The sequence below is a fragment of the Nicotiana attenuata genome, chromosome 1 (genome assembly GCF_001879085.1).
Source record: "Nicotiana attenuata strain UT chromosome 1, NIATTr2, whole genome shotgun sequence".
Taxonomy (NCBI): Eukaryota; Viridiplantae; Streptophyta; class Magnoliopsida; order Solanales; family Solanaceae; genus Nicotiana; species Nicotiana attenuata.
This window is the reverse complement of record NC_031989.1, coordinates 41,825,526-41,845,399: the sequence shown is the minus strand read 5'-3', so window position 1 is coordinate 41,845,399 and position 19,874 is coordinate 41,825,526. Positions and strand designations below refer to the sequence as shown.

The 19,874-nt window shown below is 35.9% G+C and overlaps 2 protein-coding genes across 2 annotated transcripts in view; one reads left to right on the top strand and one right to left on the bottom strand.

Moving 5' to 3' along the window:
- Positions 10,123-15,613, top strand: LOC109225303 (transcription factor MYB1R1). Its single transcript, XM_019389927.1, has 3 exons — positions 10,123-10,644; positions 14,153-14,361; positions 14,710-15,613. The coding sequence occupies exons 1-3, from the start codon at positions 10,296-10,298 to the stop codon at positions 15,280-15,282; spliced, it is 1,131 nt and encodes a 376-aa protein (XP_019245472.1). The 5' UTR covers positions 10,123-10,295; the 3' UTR covers positions 15,283-15,613.
- LOC109225295 (NADP-dependent malic enzyme, chloroplastic) overlaps positions 16,169-19,874 on the bottom strand; it is an 8,064-nt gene continuing 4,358 nt past the window's right edge. The window contains exons 11-20 of the mRNA XM_019389915.1: positions 19,658-19,756; positions 18,807-18,854; positions 18,633-18,686; positions 18,440-18,538; positions 18,197-18,286; positions 18,007-18,084; positions 17,803-17,877; positions 17,590-17,680; positions 16,661-16,789; positions 16,169-16,568 (exon numbers count right to left, since the gene is read on the bottom strand). Of these exons, the coding sequence (XP_019245460.1) occupies positions 16,480-16,568; positions 16,661-16,789; positions 17,590-17,680; positions 17,803-17,877; positions 18,007-18,084; positions 18,197-18,286; positions 18,440-18,538; positions 18,633-18,686; positions 18,807-18,854; positions 19,658-19,756 (852 nt within the window). The 3' untranslated portion in view covers positions 16,169-16,479. The remainder of the gene's footprint in view (positions 16,569-16,660; positions 16,790-17,589; positions 17,681-17,802; positions 17,878-18,006; positions 18,085-18,196; positions 18,287-18,439; positions 18,539-18,632; positions 18,687-18,806; positions 18,855-19,657; positions 19,757-19,874) is intronic.

The following is a 19,874-nucleotide window of genomic DNA, read 5'->3' as shown; positions in this document are numbered from 1 at the left end:
TGGAGTGCTTAAGAAAAGTGTAACCACTTACCCATATTGTACCAATCCATAATCCAAAAGCCTTCATTACATCCCAAAAGAAGTCCTACTTGATTTTGAGCCGAGCGATCTTACATTAGTGGTGATCTAAATGAGGGGCAAGCCTATGATACTTGAAGCCGTACTTGTGGCATTCTCTTGAGAGAGATGAGTGAACCTTTCATAAACCTTTGAATTGAGTGCTAATTTCTTAAGTGAGCTTGGAAAATAGAAAGTAGAGGAGGAAGAGTTTAGAGTCCACCATGACCTACAAGATAGAGCGAGAGTCCTTGATGAGTAAAGTCAACTCTTGAAGCTCGAAGGCCACATTAGAGCTATACGTGCATAAATATTTAACTTGTCGCTTTGTTAATAATGCATGAATGGTGTGGGTAATTGTAGGTCCCAACTGAGGTGTGAATGGCCCACTAGTGGCTAGCTGTAATATCCCTTAACTTTTGGAGGTGGGAACTATTTTATTTGCTTGAGGACAAGCAAAGACTCAAGTTTGGGGGAGTTGATAAGTGGGGATTTTTTGACTACTTATTAGTGCTTTTTTGCTTTTATTTTAGTCTAAAAGCATTAAATTATATTCCCGAAAGTAATAAAATGATGCAAAATTGCAGGACTGATGGAAGTTGATCTCCCGAGATGAAATCTGACTCAAAAAGGAGTAGTCCGTGGCACAAGGCAATAAAGAGCGCAGGAGCGCAACTGTGCGGTCAGCAGAAGAAATTGCGGACCGCAAATTTTCATCTGCAGCCGCAAACAAAGAAGGAAACTTTAGCAAACAGTTGCGCAAATTGCAGACCTCACATGAATTGTGCGGCCGCGAAGATGATCTAGAAGTTGAAGATCAGAGAGTGTGCAAAAAGATCAAGTCTAGGAGCCTCTGTGAATTGCGAACTGCACAAGAATTATGCGGCTGCAGTCCTAGTTCTGCTAATCGTAGAAGAGTTACATCGCCACTGCAGTTCATAAATGTGGGGTCGCAGACTTCCAGTTCTTGACAAATGAAGAAATCTGTGGACTGCACATGGAATTGTGCGACCGCAAAACCTCCCGAGGGGTATTTTTGTCCGAGATTTCAGCTTTTTATAAATAGACGTGTTTCACGAAATTAGGTCAAGTTATGAATATCAAAAGCACTGTAGCTGTTTTTCTTTGCCTCTGTAGGAAAACTTATCTTATTTTGGTGTTTTAAACATTGGATTTCCTTATTTTATCTTCCNATTGTGACCCAACCCTAGTGTGTAAACCTTATGGGTGATTAATTTTATGCTTGTTTACGATTGGGTGTTTATTATTTAGCTTAGTTCATGCTTCATTTGTAGAACTGATGGCTACAAACATTGATTCATGCCTATTTCACTTAGTCTCTACTTGAGAAAGCGGGACCTAGTATAGGTTAACTTAGCTAACAAGGACTTGGGTCAATTGAGAGATTGATTAACCCAATTAAAGGGATCAACCTAGAGATAGTAACAACTCGACTTGAGCTCTTATCAACTGCTTTGGTTGATACCCATTTGGTCTTGAGAAAGACAAATTGGGAAAAACCACTCTCTGATCGAGAGGTATTGAGTGGGTAACATAGTGTTGTGAGCTATAATACACCCCAATCAACAAAACGAGGATAAAAGTCTTTATCCCATTAGGCAAATACTTAAGTCATGGTCACATCCCTAGGCCTTTTATATATTTGGAAAACCCTCAAAAATAATTATCTCTAGTCTTATATCTTTAATTTGCATTCCTTAGATTAATACTATATATTGAAACAAAAACCATATTGTGAAAGTGCAATCTAGATACTTCACTTACCCATTCCGAATATATACTCCTAGCTCCCATTTTTGCTTCCTGTGGATTCGACCCCGACTCTTTGTTTAGTTTTATTATTGCATACGATCGTATCATACCCCTTTTGAGGTGTGCATTTGGACGTGATCAGTATCACACTATATATCACTTGTGTATCACTTATATATCATATTTTTATCAAATGTGTATCACATGTATATCCATGTATACATGTGTGGGGGATACATACGTGATACATGTTTGATACAAGTGCCGCAGAAAGAAAAAAATTGAACTCGATTTTAACTATGAATTTTGATACCAAATCAGTCCAAATCACCTCAAATCTTCCAAAAATTTTGTATATTGACTCATCTATATGTTTTCAATGAATTTCAACCATGCTCATTGAATAAGATCAATTTTTGCTTAGATTTTTGGAATCTTGTATATATTTTCTTGTATTTTATCACCTTATTTGCTATCTCATCCATGAAATTTCCTTTCCGTCTTGCATATAATGTTGCTAATCACGCTTAAAATATAGAAGGAGATCTTTTTGTGTGATTTTTAGAGAGAGAAAACCTTATTTATTTGGGTTTTCAATTTTTGTATGTATTTGGCTAGTTTTGGTAAGTCTATTAATGGCTAGAGGTTGGTAAGCTGGGACTTATTTGGGATATTTTTGTAAGATTCCCATCTTCTTTTTTTCTGGTTGTTTTTACTATTTCGCTTACCATAGTTTTTTTGCCATAATTACTATTTTTTTCTTTATTGAGTCGAGGGTCTTCCGGAAACAACCTCTCTACCTTCTTGGGATAGAGTTAAGGTCTGCGTACATACTACCCTCCCCATTTATATAAATACACTAGGTATGTTGCTATTGTTATGGTAAAAAAAAACCGGACGTTATCCAGTAGGGTCAGAAGTGTTATTTTGTGATTGAAGGAACTAACTCCTAATTCTCTAGTGAAAAACTTTTTGAGTTAAAATTTTTGAATTATTTCTCGAGTTGTGAGTGTCATTTTTGCACAAAATTATTAGAATCATCGCTATATAAGTTCTTATAAAAAGTTCGTAGGACTATAATAGTGAACGTTGTTACGAAAATTTGCTCAAAGTAATAAAACAAGAAAATAGACAAGAATATAGAGAGCTAAGAGATGTGAGCTTTTTATTTCTTTCAAGTGTGTCAAGTATGTACAATGTGTTACCAAAACCCTCTATTAGTAGGATTACATAGAGGTATACAAAAGAATACCATAAACATGACATTAAACATTTGAGATCATAGAGGAAGATCATGGGGAGGTCATGGAGGTGTGGGAGTTACAACTATAATGGTGAGAAGTAGTGTGGATTATCTACATAATGGAGAAGAGTAGTGGGAGTAACTTCTTTAGGAGTTATAGACATCCACTAATATAATTATAATATTTCATAACACTCCCCCTTGGATGTCTATAGATAATGTGCCTCGTTAAAACCTTACTAAGAAAAAACCATGTAGGAAAAAATCTTAGTGAAGGAAAAAGAGTAAACATATCTTATAAAACACATTATTTGGTGCCTCATTAAAAACCTTGCCAGGAAAACCCAATGGGATAAAACCTTAGCTAAGGAAAAAAGAGTAGAGCTCGTATTTGCCTCCCCCTGATGAAAACATCACTTTTGTTTCTCGGAGACGACGAATTCCAAGCTTGTATAATAACTTCTCTAATATTGAGATCGGCAATGCCTTGTGAAGAAATTTGTCAAATTATCACTTGAAAAATTTTGTTGAACAACGATCATGTCTAAAATAGAACTTTGGTGAAATATGCTTTATTTTGTCTCCTTCGATATATCCTTCTTTCAATTGAGATAAACAAATATCATCGCCTTCACTATTATTGGAATCTTTTCTTCAACGAAAAGTCACACATCTGTTGTGTGTTGAGTCTCTTGCTTTATCAGTTGCTATATATTGACATGACTTGGATAAGTACCAATAATTGACTGCCTTATGAAATAATAATATGGCAGTACCCTCACATACAAAATGAACTTCAGAAAATGCCTGCACTTGCATAACCAACAAAACCTTGACAATATCTGTTAGAATAAACAAATCTATATCATAGATTCCTTTTGCAATATAACACTAATCGTATTTCAATACACATAGGAGTAAAACTATATCTCGCTAGAATATTATTATACTTATGGTTCTAGCAAGATACATTAGTGCACCAATTGCACTAGACACAAAAATTAATCATGTACACCATGATTACTCTAATCCACATAAGGATCTACTGAAACTTTAACAATTTAAATCCTTCAAGGATTTTCATTATACGTATATTAAGTTTTTTATGTATTGCCAAATTAAAACCTGAAAAGGATTTCATCTTCCATAGGAGAACATATCTCCATATAACTAATGCCGGAATATTTACAAAAGATCTTGTGCTACAAGTCGTCTTTGTGTCTATCGACTTGATTTTTCATTTCACTTTCAGGTGTTGGGACTATCCGTCCAACTTCACATTTTTTAGGTGAAGTCAATTTTCATTGCATATTTTCATTTGGCCAATCATTTATCTGTTCAAATTTCATGACAGATTTGAGCTCAAAATCCTCGTCAATATTAATAATATTGAACGCTATATTATATTAACAATATCGTCGACGATCATTTTACATCGGTTCCATCGTTACCCACTAAAGACATAACTTATTGAGATCTCTTATCTCATTATTTTCAGGTACCTGAGCCTCTCCCATGAGGTCTTATGGAGTGTTATGTCAGGGTGCTCTTATAAAGCACTTGCCTCCTTATTATGAACAGCTTGAACATTTGCTCCTCTCATTCTTCAAGGAGTTTTATCTTTGGAACTGATTAGTCTATCACGCTTCATGCGTCCCATAGACTATGTCCATCATGGACTTTAGTTTATTCTATTTGGAGCATTAGTAGCTGAAATATGACATTTATTTTTGGGTCAGCAAATGCGCATGGTAATATTTTGCAAATGAATTATCACTTGAATTTCAAGTTCATGTTTTCTTGTACGAGGATCTAAGTGTACTTATAATAATTCATTCCATGTATTACTTTTTTCAGCTGCTCATTTTTCTCCCCCTAATGCTGGGATCACCAACTCATATCCCCAACTTTATTTGGGGACCCATCTTTGTGCATTGTGGTGGAACAATTAAATTATATAACTCGTCCATATTTCTAAATGAAAATTATTTGGTTCCTGACCCTGAACCAATTAAGATAGGGAGAATTTATCATAATTTGTTGGCTAGATGCGTACAAGTGCTATTGTATACTAAATAATACACCTCATACCAAATTTCTATTTGGGAGTTTTGTTCTCATAACCAATGGTTTAGCTTAATTGGAGGCATACAGTTTCTGCTAAACCAACTTGTATTTAAACCAGCATTATCAAGATAAATTATCATAATTTTATTCTGGAACTATCCTCTAATAATTTGAGCAATCAACCTTGCAAAAGCCAAACTGCAAGTTGATAACAAACGCACATGTGACCATAGAATAGATGCATCTATTAAAATTATATAATAGTAAACGGTCCACATGGCAAGTGACTGGGCCTATATATATATATATATATATATATATATATATATATATATATATATATATATATATATATATATATATATATATATATNTCTCTTTTCAAAGTCAAGTCACACGTCTGTTGTGTGTTGAGCCCCTTGCTTTATCAGTTGCTTATCTTGGCATGACTTGAATAAGTATCAACAATTAACTGCCTTGTAGAATATTAATATGACATTACCCCTCACATGGAAATAGATTGTTTGAACAACGAACTATGCCCTGCATTTGTATAACCAACAAAACCTTGACAATATTTGTTAGAATAAACAAATCTATATCAAGGATTCCTTTTGCAATATAACACCAATCATATTTCAATATCTCCATATAGCCTTTATACTTTCAGCTGTTGGGACTATCCGTCCAACTTCATATTTTTCAGATGAAGTCAATTTCATTGCATATTTTTCATTTGGCCAATCATTTATCTGTTCAAATTTCATGACACATTTGAGCTCAAGATCCTCGTCAATATTAATAATATTGAACGCTACATTATATCAACAATATCGTCGACGATCATTTTACATCGGTTTCATCATCACTCTATAAAGACATAACTTATCGAGATCTCATTATTTTCAGGTACCTGAGCTTCTCCCATGAGGTCTTATAAAATGTTATGTCATGGTGCTTTTATAAAGCACTTGCCTCCTTATTATGACCATCTTGAACATTTGCTCCCTCCTTCTTCAAGGAGTTTTATCTTTGGATCGATTAGTCTATTACGCTTCATGCGTCCCATACACTATGTCCATCATGGACTTTATTCTATTTGGAGCATTAGCAGCTGGAATATGACATTTAGCTTTGGGTCAACAATGTGCTTGGAAATATTTTAGAAATGAATTATCACTTGAACTTCAAGTTCACATTTTCTTGTACGAGGATCTAGATGTATTCATAATAATTCATTTCACGTATCACTTTTTCAGCTGCTTGTTTTCTCCCCCTAATGTTGGGATCACCAACAGATATCCCCAACCTTCTCTGGGGACCAATCTTTGTACATTGTGGTGGCACAATTAAATCATATAGTACATCCATATTTCTAGATGAAAATATTTGGTTCCTGACCCTGAACCAATTGTGATGGGGAGAATGTATCATAACTTGTTGGCTAGATGCGTACAGGTGCTGCTGTATATTAAATAATACACTTCATACAAAAATTTTATTTGGAGTTTTATTCTCATAACCGATGGTTTAGCTATAATTGGAGGCATACAATTTCTACTAAACCAACTTGGATTTAAACCAGCATTATCAACACAATTTACATTCTGGAATTGTGCTCTAATAATTTGAGCAAGCAACCTTGCAAAAGCCAAATTGCAAGTTGATAACCAACGCACATCTACCATACAATAGATGCATCTATTAAAATCATATAATAGTAAACGGTCCACATGGCAGGTGACTGGGTCCATATATATATATATATATATATATATATATATATATATCACCTTTTATACATTGCAAAAATCAGGGAATACAATTCCAACCCCAGCTGGTATAGTAATCAATTTATCATGAGAACAAGTCGTACGTGAGAATTCTCAAAGAATCTCCTAATTCTTCAATATATTCCAATGTGAATTCTCAATCATTTTTCGCATTATAATTGAACCGGGATGGCCAACTGGTCATGCCAACTGATATGTATTTCAGTAGACATCCGTACTATGGTATGTGATTCCATCATCATGCTTATAACTCGGGTAACCTTTCATATTTACCTGATATGATTATAGTAATATGAAGATAATCAATCTTCCTTTCATTTATAGTCTTAATATGCCAACCACTTTGGCTGATATATTTGAAACTCAAAAAGTTTCTTTTGAGACTTACTAATATATTAATGTTATGAACAAATTAGCTCTTCCGGAGCTCTTAATTGATTTTGTACTACAAGATCTTTTATCACACAATCCATATGGTGAATGTTTCCTTCACGGAGAAAATCATATCATAATATTTGTCATGGTCAAAATCATCATAAGCACAATCTTTTCTTGCTTTAATTTTGCCGTTAATAACTTTTTATAACCACATAGTAATGTTCATAATCTTTCTTTCTCTCAAACCTCCCGTAGAGGTGAGTTGTAGTATTTATTCAACCATGGATAAAATACATTCTTGTGCATAATTTGTATCACATATATATTTTCACATTCACTTCAAGAATGAGTCTGCATTTACAATGCTTATCACAAGTCGCTTTCTTTAAAAAAAAATGGACTATAATCGTCTGAGCGTGCCTCATATTTGCAGACCATATTGATACACAATTCCTTCACCTTTGAAAGATTATTTTGAAAACCCTTATTGTTCTCATTTTATAATTACCATAATGATGACTATTATTATTTTGGTCTTTGGCATGCCCACGTTCATTAGTCAACCACTTGTCTTCATTTAGATTTAGCATGCACCGCTATCACATTCACTTCAAGAATGGAGCAAATCAAGTGGGACAAACTTCATGCTTTTTCATGAAAACTATATTATTTTTCTTTAGTCATTTTTATATTATCAATATGGTGCATTGGGACTCAAACCCAATGCCTTACCCATATAAAGGCATGTTAGGCCATAATGCGTTGGAACTCGAAACCAACGTCTTTTCATCAACACAGTATGTTGGGACTTGAACCCACCATCTTACCCTCAATCTTTGGCATAATAGGCCAAAATTCACTAGGACTCGCACTCGAGCCTTTAAAATATTACCATTTACCATATCTAGTGATCGATTGTTTCTTTGCAAAACCTCAAACATTATTCAATGATATCAATCACAAATGATAGAAAACATTAACTCACTTTTCGGGAGTACGTTTGCAAGTCTTAACAATCAGAAAAGGTCTCCAAGTTGTAGAGATCCTGAAATCTAAAGAAGTAAAGAATAATTGCACAAAATAATTAATGATATATAGAACAATATATGTTACCTGCATCAGAATGCATACTATCTTAATCTCTCGCTATTGGATAAGTTATTGAGCTATTGGTACCTAGTTACCAATATCTTCAATTCCAGAAAAAAGTTACTCTCCAAATTCCATTAGCGTAGGCAATAGAAATAATATATGGTGCATTAAAAAAAATATTGAATCACCAACTCATCAGTACATCATAGACTCACCTTGCGCTTATGGCTGTATTCCATTTAATAGCATACAATTTTGGTTCCTTGTGTGTGCACATCTATAGTTTATTTATTTATGTATGGTGAGAACCCTGTAGTATCTTGATGTTCAATAAGTGCCTAACTTAATAGAAAAGCTGGTTAATTTATCCATATCATAAAGCATTTTCCATCTGTATATCACCAAGCAACTAAGAAAAAAGTTTAGAAGGACGATAGCATTATATAAAGGACCAATATTTAATTACTAAAATTAATTACTATATTTGTTAGGTATGCGTACCTCATCTAGTATTTCAAACATATGGATACCTCCATCGTAGAGGCTCTTTCCCACACTTGGATATAAGAGACGTCACCTATTTTATTTTCTGTACAATAGGAAGCAAACTGAACATTGATATGGCATACGAGATGCCAGATTTCCATAGGCTCAACCAAATTGATTCGAGGTTGTCGGCCATTCATAATTCTATCATCAAATAAGTTATCTTCTCACTTGGTTAGAGCTTCGTGTTGATAACTTATTACGAATCTTTGCTCAAAGTAATAAAACAAGAATATAGAGAGCTAAGAGATGAGAGCTTGTTATTTCTTTCAAGTGTGTCAAGTATGTACAATGTGGTGTCAAAACCCTCTATTTGTAGAGAGGTATACAAAAGAATACCATAAATATGACATTAAATATTTGAGATCATGCAGGAAGATCATGGGGAGGTTATGGAAGTGTGGGAGTTACAACTATAATGATGAGAAATAGTGTAAATTATCTACATAATGGAGAAGAGTGATAGGAGTAACTTCTTTAAGAATTATATGCATCCACTAATATAATTATAATATTTCATAACACGATAAAACTTAGTCATCAGATCCATATTTTTTGTATCACCATTTGATATTTATTCATTAGTTCGACTAAATTTAAATTTTACAATAAATACATCTAGAAACTTCTCGACGGACTATAATAATAAATATATGAAAATCCGTAATTAGATCCAAAATTTCTATTTTCTTTTGGTTTAATGGGTATTTGCCTACTATTTCACAATATGTAAGGGTGTATTCTATTAAAAAGTTTTTCATTCCCAAGTTTAAATGTTGCTGCAACTCAATACCTCTAAATTCTAAGTAAAAATAAAAAGTCAATCGTAGCACCACACTCTTTGAAGTGAATCCAAAATTACCATCAAAGGATGTGGTGTAGTTATGGAACTGCTCTTTCCTTAACCAGAGATCTCGAGTTCGAGTTTTCGGTATGAAAAAATTCTTGATAGAGACCCTTCGTCTCGACTGGGGCTCTAGGCAGCGCGACTGTAAATAGAGAGATTGTTTCCAATAGACGAAGAGCGAAAAAAAAAAAACAAAAAAAATCCAAATTCAATGCATAGCACATTAGCAGCACTAATGAATCATAATTTGCTAAAAACAAAAACCAAAAAGTCAAAAGAAAAATAAGAAAGCCTCTTTTATCTTCTACACTCCCATCCACAAACTTGAGTCATTCTTTACCTCTTTTATCTCCCTCCACCTTATTATTCGCATATTCTTTTATCCACCACCACTACCATTTATAAACCTTCGCCCTTCAAACTAAACTCCTAATCATAATTATCAAAAAAAGAAAAAGAAAAATCTTATCCAAAACTCCAATCGCCGAGTCAATTCAACATGACTCGGCGGTGTTCCCATTGCAACAACAATGGCCACAATTCCCGGACTTGTCCCACCACCAGGGGTGGCACCCCCACCGGCGGTGTCGGTAGTTCCTCCGGCGGCGGCGGAGGAGTAAGTGGAGGTGTACGGCTATTTGGTGTGAGGCTTACAGATGGTTCGATCATGAAGAAAAGTGCAAGCATGGGAAATTTATCTTCTCTTCACTCTTATCATTCTTCTTCTTCGCCTAATCCGCCAGGTTCCCCTTCTTCTGATGTTCCTCATTTGCCTGATGGTTACCTCTCTGATGATCCCAATACGCATGCCTCTATTTCTGCTAATCGACGACTTGAAAGGAAAAAAGGTTTGATCTATTTTTCCTTTTTTTTCAATTTTTGGGTTGTTGATTTTGGTCATTCTTTAAATTATTGAGTATTGAAATGAAAAGGGTCCAAGAAATTGATATTTGAGGCTTATATATAGCTGGTCTCGACATGATAAAAGAGGAAGAATGTTGCAGCAAGAGTAAAATTAGTCTAACTATGAGAAATCTTTAAATTAATTGATTTTTGTGTTTGGGACTAACCAATCTAGGCACAGGCCTGAATAGAGAAGTATGGATACTGTTCTAACTAGTTTGTGATTGAGGCTCAATTGATTATTTGATTTACAATTTTACGTTTTTGCCTCTTTGCATTTTGACCCTATTTGACTTATCATCTGGTAATTGAGTTGGATAGGCAAGATGATTAGGTTTACCTACTAGCATGATAGTGAATAAGTCACTTTTCATATTTTCCCCTCTTTTCTTATTCTATCCTCCTTTTTTTGGGTAGAAAATTAGAATGGTTTGAGTTTTATGTTTGTTGATTTTGCTCGTGTGCAATTATATGCATCCCCCTTTGTATTTGAAGTTATTTGACGCATCATCGTAGTTGAATTGGATAGGAAGGATGATTAGGTCTACATAGTGCATGATATGTGACTATAATGAATTCTTTGAGTACTGCACAGCATTTAAGATTCAGACAATCGAACTTGTTATGTTATGTGTTTGGTCAGCTTCGTATTTTTGTTGTTTCTTCTACAACAAAGATAAAAAAATAATTTGATTCAATTTTTGTAAAGAAAATAGATCTTGAGCCTACTCATTCTTAAAAGTTAACTCATGAAGTGAGAATTGTCCTTAGACTATTTAAGAGAACAACAACTTATTTCCTCAATGGATGTGGGACACGCTAACACCCCGGTACACTCCTAAGATTGAATCTTTGGAGTGTGGGCAACATAATATGAGGTCCCAATGTTGGGTAAACCAAGAATAAGAGTGGGTGTGATGGTTCTGATACTATCTAAAGAAAAATGGACCTTAAGCCTAACCCAATCCCAAAATTTAGCTCATAAGGTAAGGATTACCCAAGGCTATATAAGGAAATAGCAACCCATTCCGTTAGCCTATGAGGGATACTCTTAATGGTTTTGGGGTTTTTAAACTTAAGGAGATGAAATCTTTTTAGGTCAACGTGGGTTTGTTGCATGTTATTGCTGGTTGAATTCAGTGATGTCAGAGCCGAAAAGCTCTAAGAAGCTCCCAGGTGTATCGGGGCTTAAGCGCAAAGCGCAATTTAAGTGTGGCCTTCAGTAAAGAAAACAGGCGCAGTGATGGAAAAAATATAGAGAGAGAGAGTGTGTGTGTGAAGAAAAAATTAAACTATTCATTCATATTGTTTTCCTTAAAACGTAATACACTTATTTGCGATTATATTTGTTGTTTAGGACCGCTCAATTCAAGATAGAACTCATGGGCAATGGGTGCGCATGCTTTAGTGCCTTGCCTACACTGAAGTGTAGCTTAAGCGACCTCCCCAAGCTTTTCTGAGCTTCAGGGTTTAAGCATGCTTTAAATGAGCCTTTGACAAAAGTGGTTGAATTTTCTATGAGTTAATACAGGAGTACTTTTAGTATATGTATACTTGCATTCCGTTTCTTTTGCGGTCAGTGTCAAAGTTAAGTAGTCGACTGGATACGCACACTTGGTAATCCAATTACTATCAAAGTTCAGAATAAGTGATTTACTGGAAGATCTCTTTCTTTTTCTTTCTCCTTTTTTGAAAAAAGAAAAATGTTTCTTGGGGAACTATTTGGTAACGTCTGGCATATTCTCTTTAATTTTTCTCTTCTTGCATTTGCACATCTATGTAATTATGTATTTTGAGAACTGAGCAACCTTTACCTCTTCATTGAAAATTTGTTCTCTGTTTCTGTCATGTTGTAGGTGACTTGTATGCCTATACTTAGATATTCACTGGTGCCTTCATGAAGTTTCTTTTTGTCAACTTATGACTTAGAATTTCTGAGGTCATAGTCATCATCTCAACATGTACACCAATTAAATCAAACTCAAAAGTTCTAATAACATTGCCCCAAAGAGTAAAGACCAGCTGCCTTCTTGGAAGTCTGATTGCAATTCCTTTAGAACCTTTCTTTTGCTTTCTCCTTCTTTTAAGGCATGCCTTCAGTGCAAATCTTTACTCCACTTTTTAGTTATCCTCTATTTCATGCTTTGCAATATATTGGATGATTACATACCTTTATCACACTCCAAACGTCGATTATCTGCTAGTTAGCCATGAGGATGGACGCACCCTCCCAGTCAATGACTCTTCTAGGGGAGCTTAATTAAATCGAAATGTCATGTTTGGCTATCTTTTTCCTTCTTGATGATTGAAAATGTATGGAAATGAGGATTTACTACCTCCTGCTGTAGATATTAATGAATGTATCGTCTTCAGATGGAAGATGTTTGGAGCGGTAGGGATGGAATTGAGCAAAAACTGTGAATTTGTCTATAGTGCTTGATACTGCAGGAAATTCATCAGTGTCCGTATTAGACAACAGTTAACAAGAAAAAAGTGGATGTTGAAAATATTTATTGATACCTTTCTTCTTGTGTGGTTATTGCATTTGATTGAAAAGGCACCTATCTTTTTCACTTAATACAAATGCACTCGATGAGATTTATGTGTTATATAATTTGCTAGCTTTCCCTATTCTGATGTTTAACTACTGAAAAAGAGAACTGAGGAGCTGGTCCGTATTATCTGACCTTAATCAAGACATTAGTCCTCTTACTGTTATGCATGTGAAAACAATGGATTGCCAAGTTGGTATTTGTTTGTGATCTGATGGTGCAGCTTAAAAATGGAGGTTTTAGTTTCTCTTATAGTTCCAATCCCCCTCTATAGGGAAAAAGTAAAACTAGATTATCAACTTGAACGCATGGTAGACCCCAGAATGTTCTCCCACTGATGGTGCTTATAGTAGCTATGTTGTTGTTCTTTAGAAATAAATTTTATAGCAAGCCATTGATCCAATTGCTTTTCGTATGCTGTCTAAACAGTAACATGATAACTGCATTATCTCTTTGTCTGAGGCTGCTAAAAGAACTGGTGTGCTCTTGCAATTATTTTCTCATCGATCTGTCAAATTTCATCTTCAACTCACTCCCCAATGATTGGAAATAGCATGTGGCCTTTTAACTAATGATGCCATCTACCTTCTTGATTTGGTGCAGTGAAAAGAAAGTTAAATCTGTGTCTAAAATGCAATCTTCAATTTCTTAAGAGTTGTGCAGAGATGGTTGAGAACTTAATGGCATGTCTTCTTAAACAATAGCTTTCAGGAGTAGAAAGTTCCTTTTTTACCTTTATTTTATAAATTGGGCTTTTCTCTTCCTTTTTGGATCTCGTTTTTGTTAGTCGGGATAATTTGTGTATGGAGTTTTATTATTAACTCCAACTGTGTGGCAAATTTATCACTTAGCTGCACAGAGGAAAGCTTGTTGTGAACTTGCTTCTTCGATGTGTTTGTAGGTGTTCCATGGACAGAGGAAGAGCACCGGCTTTTCCTGCTTGGTTTACAGAAATTAGGCAAAGGAGACTGGCGGGGTATATCTCGAAACTTCGTGACATCAAGGACTCCCACCCAGGTAGCTAGCCATGCACAGAAGTATTTTATTCGGCAGAGTAATGCTACTCGGAGAAAGAGAAGATCCAGTCTTTTTGACATTGTTGCAGATACGGTTTGTCTTGCTTCTCTAACTTGAGCATTGTATAATGATCATATTGTGACCCATATACGCATGCTGTGCACGATTATTAAGGCCTAAAAGCTACCCCCCCCCCCCCGAATGCACAGGCACAACAAGTGAGCTGACATGTGGTTGCAGCATGTCTGCTCTTAGTTACTTGGTCATCCATCACATTTTACGACGTTTGAAAAAAGCATTATTCCAGTCTCAGAGAGCGTGAAATTTGAGCTTCCTGATTACGATGTCATCCTTTGTTATCTCAGGCTTTTGCTGAAAAGTCCTTTCTTCTAACTTCTGTTTGATCTTCTTTTGTGTTCTCTATTTTGTTTTGTTAAACAGGGGACCGATGCTTCCCATCCACTTTCAGAAGAGCAATTTATGCTCCCACCTAGAGCAATAGAAAGTGATAAGGAACACTTAGCACCTTCTGCAACAAAAGCAATAGAAACTGATTTTGCGGATACACTCCCTTCCCTAGATCTTTCTCTCAAGTCAGATTTTGAATCCATGGAAACCACTCCAAGTGAACCTGTTGAAGAAACGAAACCAAATACCACAACCAACGAGATTCCTTCAGTATATCCAGCATTCTTCCCAGCTTACATTCCAGTTCCATATTCCTTCTGGCCATCAAATGCAGTTCCTGTGCCTGAAGATAGAGGAGCAGAACCATCCCATCATCAGATCCTCAAGCCAATTCCAACCATCCCCAAAGAACCCGTGAATGTAGATGAACTAGTGGGCATGTCCCAGCTCACCTTAGCGGATGCTGGTTCCGGCCATATCGAGCCTTCGCCACTTTCCCTTAAGCTAACAGCAGAACCATCAAGGCAATCAGCATTTCATGCGAGCACACCAGTCAAAACCGCAGAGATTACCAAGGGTGAAACTGCTCCAATTCAAGCAGTTTAAACTTTTACTTTTGTTTCTTTTAAGGGTGTAACTGTGTTTTCCTCCTGCTCTTCTATGTAACATAGGTTAGGTAATCTTTGGGAGCAGTCAGTAGGTGAATTAAGCTGGAGTTCATTCTTTACCCTTGTATAGAAGTAGGGTGTCTAACAAACCTAAGACTCTGGAGTTTGATGTAAATTGTTGGCTTCTTTATAATGGATTTTATTTTCTCAAGAGGAGAAATAAGAAGAGGCCACTGATCCTGTTAAGTGCGAGGGGCGACGGATAAGTATATCTTTGGCGTGGTGTATCTCCAATTTGGCTAGCTATGGTTATAGAGTTGATTGTCTAATGTTTTGCATGTATAGTATGGTAAAATCCTGTCTAAATTGTTAACCACTTCATGTTAAATATAATAGTCATAAACACTTTATACTTTAAATTACTGCTTTAGCTTTGTTCAATAGAGAACTAAATGGAAAATACAGAGTGAGACCAAATAAGGTTGCACTATCCATGCATCTTTAAGCTTGCAGTAGTACTATGCTTACATTTGAAGTTTGCTCCAATATTTTCATTATGATTGCTTTTAGCATTATATTTTACGCGTCACAACAATTAGAAACTGAGAATATATCTTTAGATCAATGAAAGGTCTGAATCTCATTCAGAGGGAGGAGTGTCTCAACATGTCTTGTCTATACCTCATAGGCTTTTTCTTTTACTTCATGCGGACAGTAGGACACCATACCACTTTGAGGGATGTGGTGAGATTATTGGAACACCTTCAATAGTTAAAGGTCAAAGGTTCTTTTGCTTTATAGTGAGGTCTAAGAAAAAGTACAACAAAAAAAAAATCAATATATATCAATATATTCCCACAAAGTGGGGTCTGTGGAGGGTAATGTGTATGCAGACCATATCCCTTATATAACCAGCCGGAAACATTTTCGCTAACAAACTAAGAAAAATTAATGAGGCTTATTAAGCTTTTAGGCTGCAGAGCTCCCTACATTTCACGCTTACATAATAAAATATTTCATGAATACACAACATCTGCAAGCTACTGTATGTTTTCAGTCACGTGTATATCACTGCCAGGACTGAACAGATAGTTTGAGAATAAAAGAAGAAAAAGAAAGAAAAGACATTAATAACTAACTAATCTTAAAAGAACAGTGATTGACTAACTTTTTGAACCAACATATCTTCTATGACTCAACGATAGCTGCGGTAAGCGGGGCTGTACATACAGCTCTCTGCATATGCTACTAGGTTCACAGGTTCTGGTAGACGAGTGGCCAAACCTATTAAGCAACAAAAAGGACAAAGTTCAACAGGTCTGCTAGATGTGAGCATGCAAATCTTCTACCGACAAGATTCAACACGAGAAATATACCTAGTTCATATGCCTTAGCTGCTACTTTGGCAGCAATGTTGGCTGAAATCTTTCTTATGTTGGTAAATGGCGGGTATATGAGCCCCTTCTCAAAGTTCTCTTGACTAACCTGCTCCGCTAAAGCTTCCGCTGTTTCAAGGAACAAAATTGGAGATTAATGTAAAACCTTATGAAGCAGAAAAAAGAAACAAGAAAAATCTACAATTGGTGCCTTTAAATGTTTTAAGTGAAGATGACAACAACAAAAAAAAGTGAAAGTTTGTTGTGGTTTGTCAGTTCAAACTTAAGAACAAATGAAGCTTGGAAGAGGTATCCTGTTGATTCTGTTGTCCATGTTTTGAGCATACGAAGAAAGTTCTGCACTACTAGAAAACTACGACCTTGCGAGTTTGATTGCAAAATATTCCTTCATAAACAGCATTCTCATGGAAACAACATGTAAAATTCGGGGTTCGGAATGCAAAACCTAGACAGTGATCAACTTGACAGTATCAAACAGCAAACGTGAACCTATCTTTGCAATTCCATGGACCATTTAAGAAGAATTTATTGGCTGTCACCTTTCTTTTAATAAGTATTGGCTGCCAAATTTTTGCTACAACTTAGGGGAGAGGCTGGAAAGATGTTGATTAAGGTAAATTGTATCAACAACATACAGCTTAAAACTTTCATCCAGAAAGTTCAAAATATAAGCATATGCATGTCAGAAGGGCAACTCGCCATCCCCACCCCCCCAACCCCCCAAACCAAACCAAAAAAAAAAAAAAAAAATAAATGTATATATATATATATATATAAGAACGATCATTGCGTCTAAGTTCATCAGCTTTTGTTTCCCTTTTTCCTGTTGTCCTCTCTTCCCTCATTTACATATATTTTAGAAAGCAGGGAGGGAGTAATCTTGAACTACAAAAACTTCCACAACTTACAGGCTGCCAGGAGCATGTCATCGTGGACACGAATTGCACCGGAAATTATCAGTCCTAGACCAAACCCAGGGAAGATATATGCATTATTTGCCTAGACAAGGTAAAGAGAGAAGTTTAGTACGTATCTTGCATAAGTACTGATAATGTAAAGAGATTCAACGAGAAGGGGAAAAGGTAATAATGGTAAGTAGTCAAGGTTCTGAAATCTTTGACCTGACCGGATGCGTAGACTTTCCCATTGTACTCAACTGGGGCAAATGGACTCCCGCTAGCAAAAATGGCTCGCCCCTGAAGGAGACATGAAAAGAATATTACAGACTTAAAAATAATAACAAAAACATATGGGACCTTGGAGAGAAATAATGACATTGTAAGACCAAGTTTAAACATGAAAAAGTAAAGTGTCCACTATCTTACCTCACTCCAGGTATAAGCTTCTTCAGCAGTACATTCAGACTGTGACGTTGGATTGGAGAGGGCAAAAATAATTGGTTTCTGCCATACAGACCATTGAAAACGTTAGTTTATCCTTTTACATGTTAGTGACACTAACTGCAGAATGTAGCTTTTCTTATGATCTTATCCAAGTAGGGATCCATTTTCTTACCTCATTGAATGTTGCCATAGCTTGTACAACTTCTTTGGTAAATGTTCTCCCAGCTCCAGAAGACCCAATCAAAACTGTTGGCTTAATTGACTGGCACAAAAAGAGAATTGTGTGTGTGTGTGTGTGAGAGAGAGAGAGAGAGAGAGAGAGAGACAGAGAGAGAGACAGAGATAGAGGGAGAGGGAGATGGAGGGGGAGAGAGAGAGAGAGAGCGCAAGGAGGATGAGGGAATAGAGATACCACCTTGACAGCATTCACCAGTTCTTTTACTGGTTCGTGTTCATGTGCCCAGGGCCTCTTAAAATGTTGAAGCGACTCCATGCGAGAATTAACAATCAGCCCCTAGAGGGAGAACGATATATAGATGCTTTAATAGTATACAAGCTGTGGGAAATGATAAAAATAATAATAAGTCCGATAAAGGAGTTTTTAGTACCTTAGAATCCAACATCCAAATTTTCTTACGAGTCTCTTCCAGAGGGATTCCAGTCTGCACAAGAAAGAGTAGTGTAAAGCTAGCCGAACATCTCCACTTTAAACGTAGTTGAAACTCGAAGCAGAAGAGCTAATAAATAAAAAAGAACTGAATTGTTTCCTTTTAAGTCTCTACCTGCTTTGACATTTCAAGAGCTATGAGTTCTGCTATACCTGTTCCAGCCTGCATTGACGACAAGGTTAATGGGACACAAAAATGAACATTTAGAGGCAGAAAGGGTGATCAAATCAGAAGAAATACAAGCAGCTGTTCAATAATTGCTAAAATCTTAAGAGCAGGAACACACGGAGCAACTTTGAACAGAATCCCATTTTGGTCTTGGAGCAAACAATACTTTAGTTCCCGTTTGAACATAGATATTGGATTCATTTTTTCAAAATAAAATCTGAAAACATTGTTTGTTTATGAAATATGATCATGTTTTGAGAAAAAAAAATTCAAAAGTTTCAAGTTCCCAAAAACTGGTTTAGGGCAGTTTTTGGGTGAAATTTTTTCTTCCACTCACATTACTTCAAGTTGTTTTTAAATAAAATGCATGTCCAAACACAACTTCAACTTACAAAAATTATTTTTCAACACAACTTCAAAAACTCTTTTTTCAAGTTTCCACCAAATCTATGAGGGTGTTTGGATTGGCTTTTAAAAAGTAGCTTTTAAGCTAAAAGCCAAAAACCATAAGTTGGAAATACCCAACTTTTGGCTTTTGGCTTATTTTTGTACTTTTCATGCCTAAAAATAAGTGCTTTTAAGCACTTTTTATCATTGCCAAACACCACATAAACTAGAAAAGTGCTTAAAAGCCAATAAGCACTTAAAATAAGCCAATCCAAACACCCTCTATGTCCAAACGCTAGCTTTGTGTAAGTCAAATATTCAGTTCTCCAATAAGCAAACTCTTTCGAAAAAAGAAGTTGCAGTTCAAAGTGAAGAAGAAGATAATTCTGCAGTATAAGTGATAGCTGTACCTCCCCTGCTCCAAGGAATAAGAATGTATGTTCAGCCAAGGTTCCTCCAACCAACTGCAATGATGCCATGAGCCCTGCGAGAACCACAGATGCCGTTCCCTGGAACAAAAACAACATAATTTGTTTGCTATTGAATGCGTGTAACAAACAGAAAAACCATCACTTTTCCTACTCCCCCTACCTCCCCCCCCCCCCCCCAAAAAAAAAAAAAAAAGAA

What these genes read in the sequence shown, in the direction of transcription:
- LOC109225303 (XM_019389927.1), top strand. Translation starts at nt 10,296, where the DNA reads ATGACTCGGCGGTGTTCCCATTGCAACAACAATGGCCACAATTCCCGG. An exon ending in ACGACTTGAAAGGAAAAAAG is followed by an intron (nt 10,645 to 14,152) that starts GTTTGATCTATT and finishes ATGTGTTTGTAG; the next exon opens with GTGTTCCATGGACAGAGGAA. An exon ending in TTGACATTGTTGCAGATACG is followed by an intron (nt 14,362 to 14,709) that starts GTTTGTCTTGCT and finishes TTTGTTAAACAG; the next exon opens with GGGACCGATGCTTCCCATCC.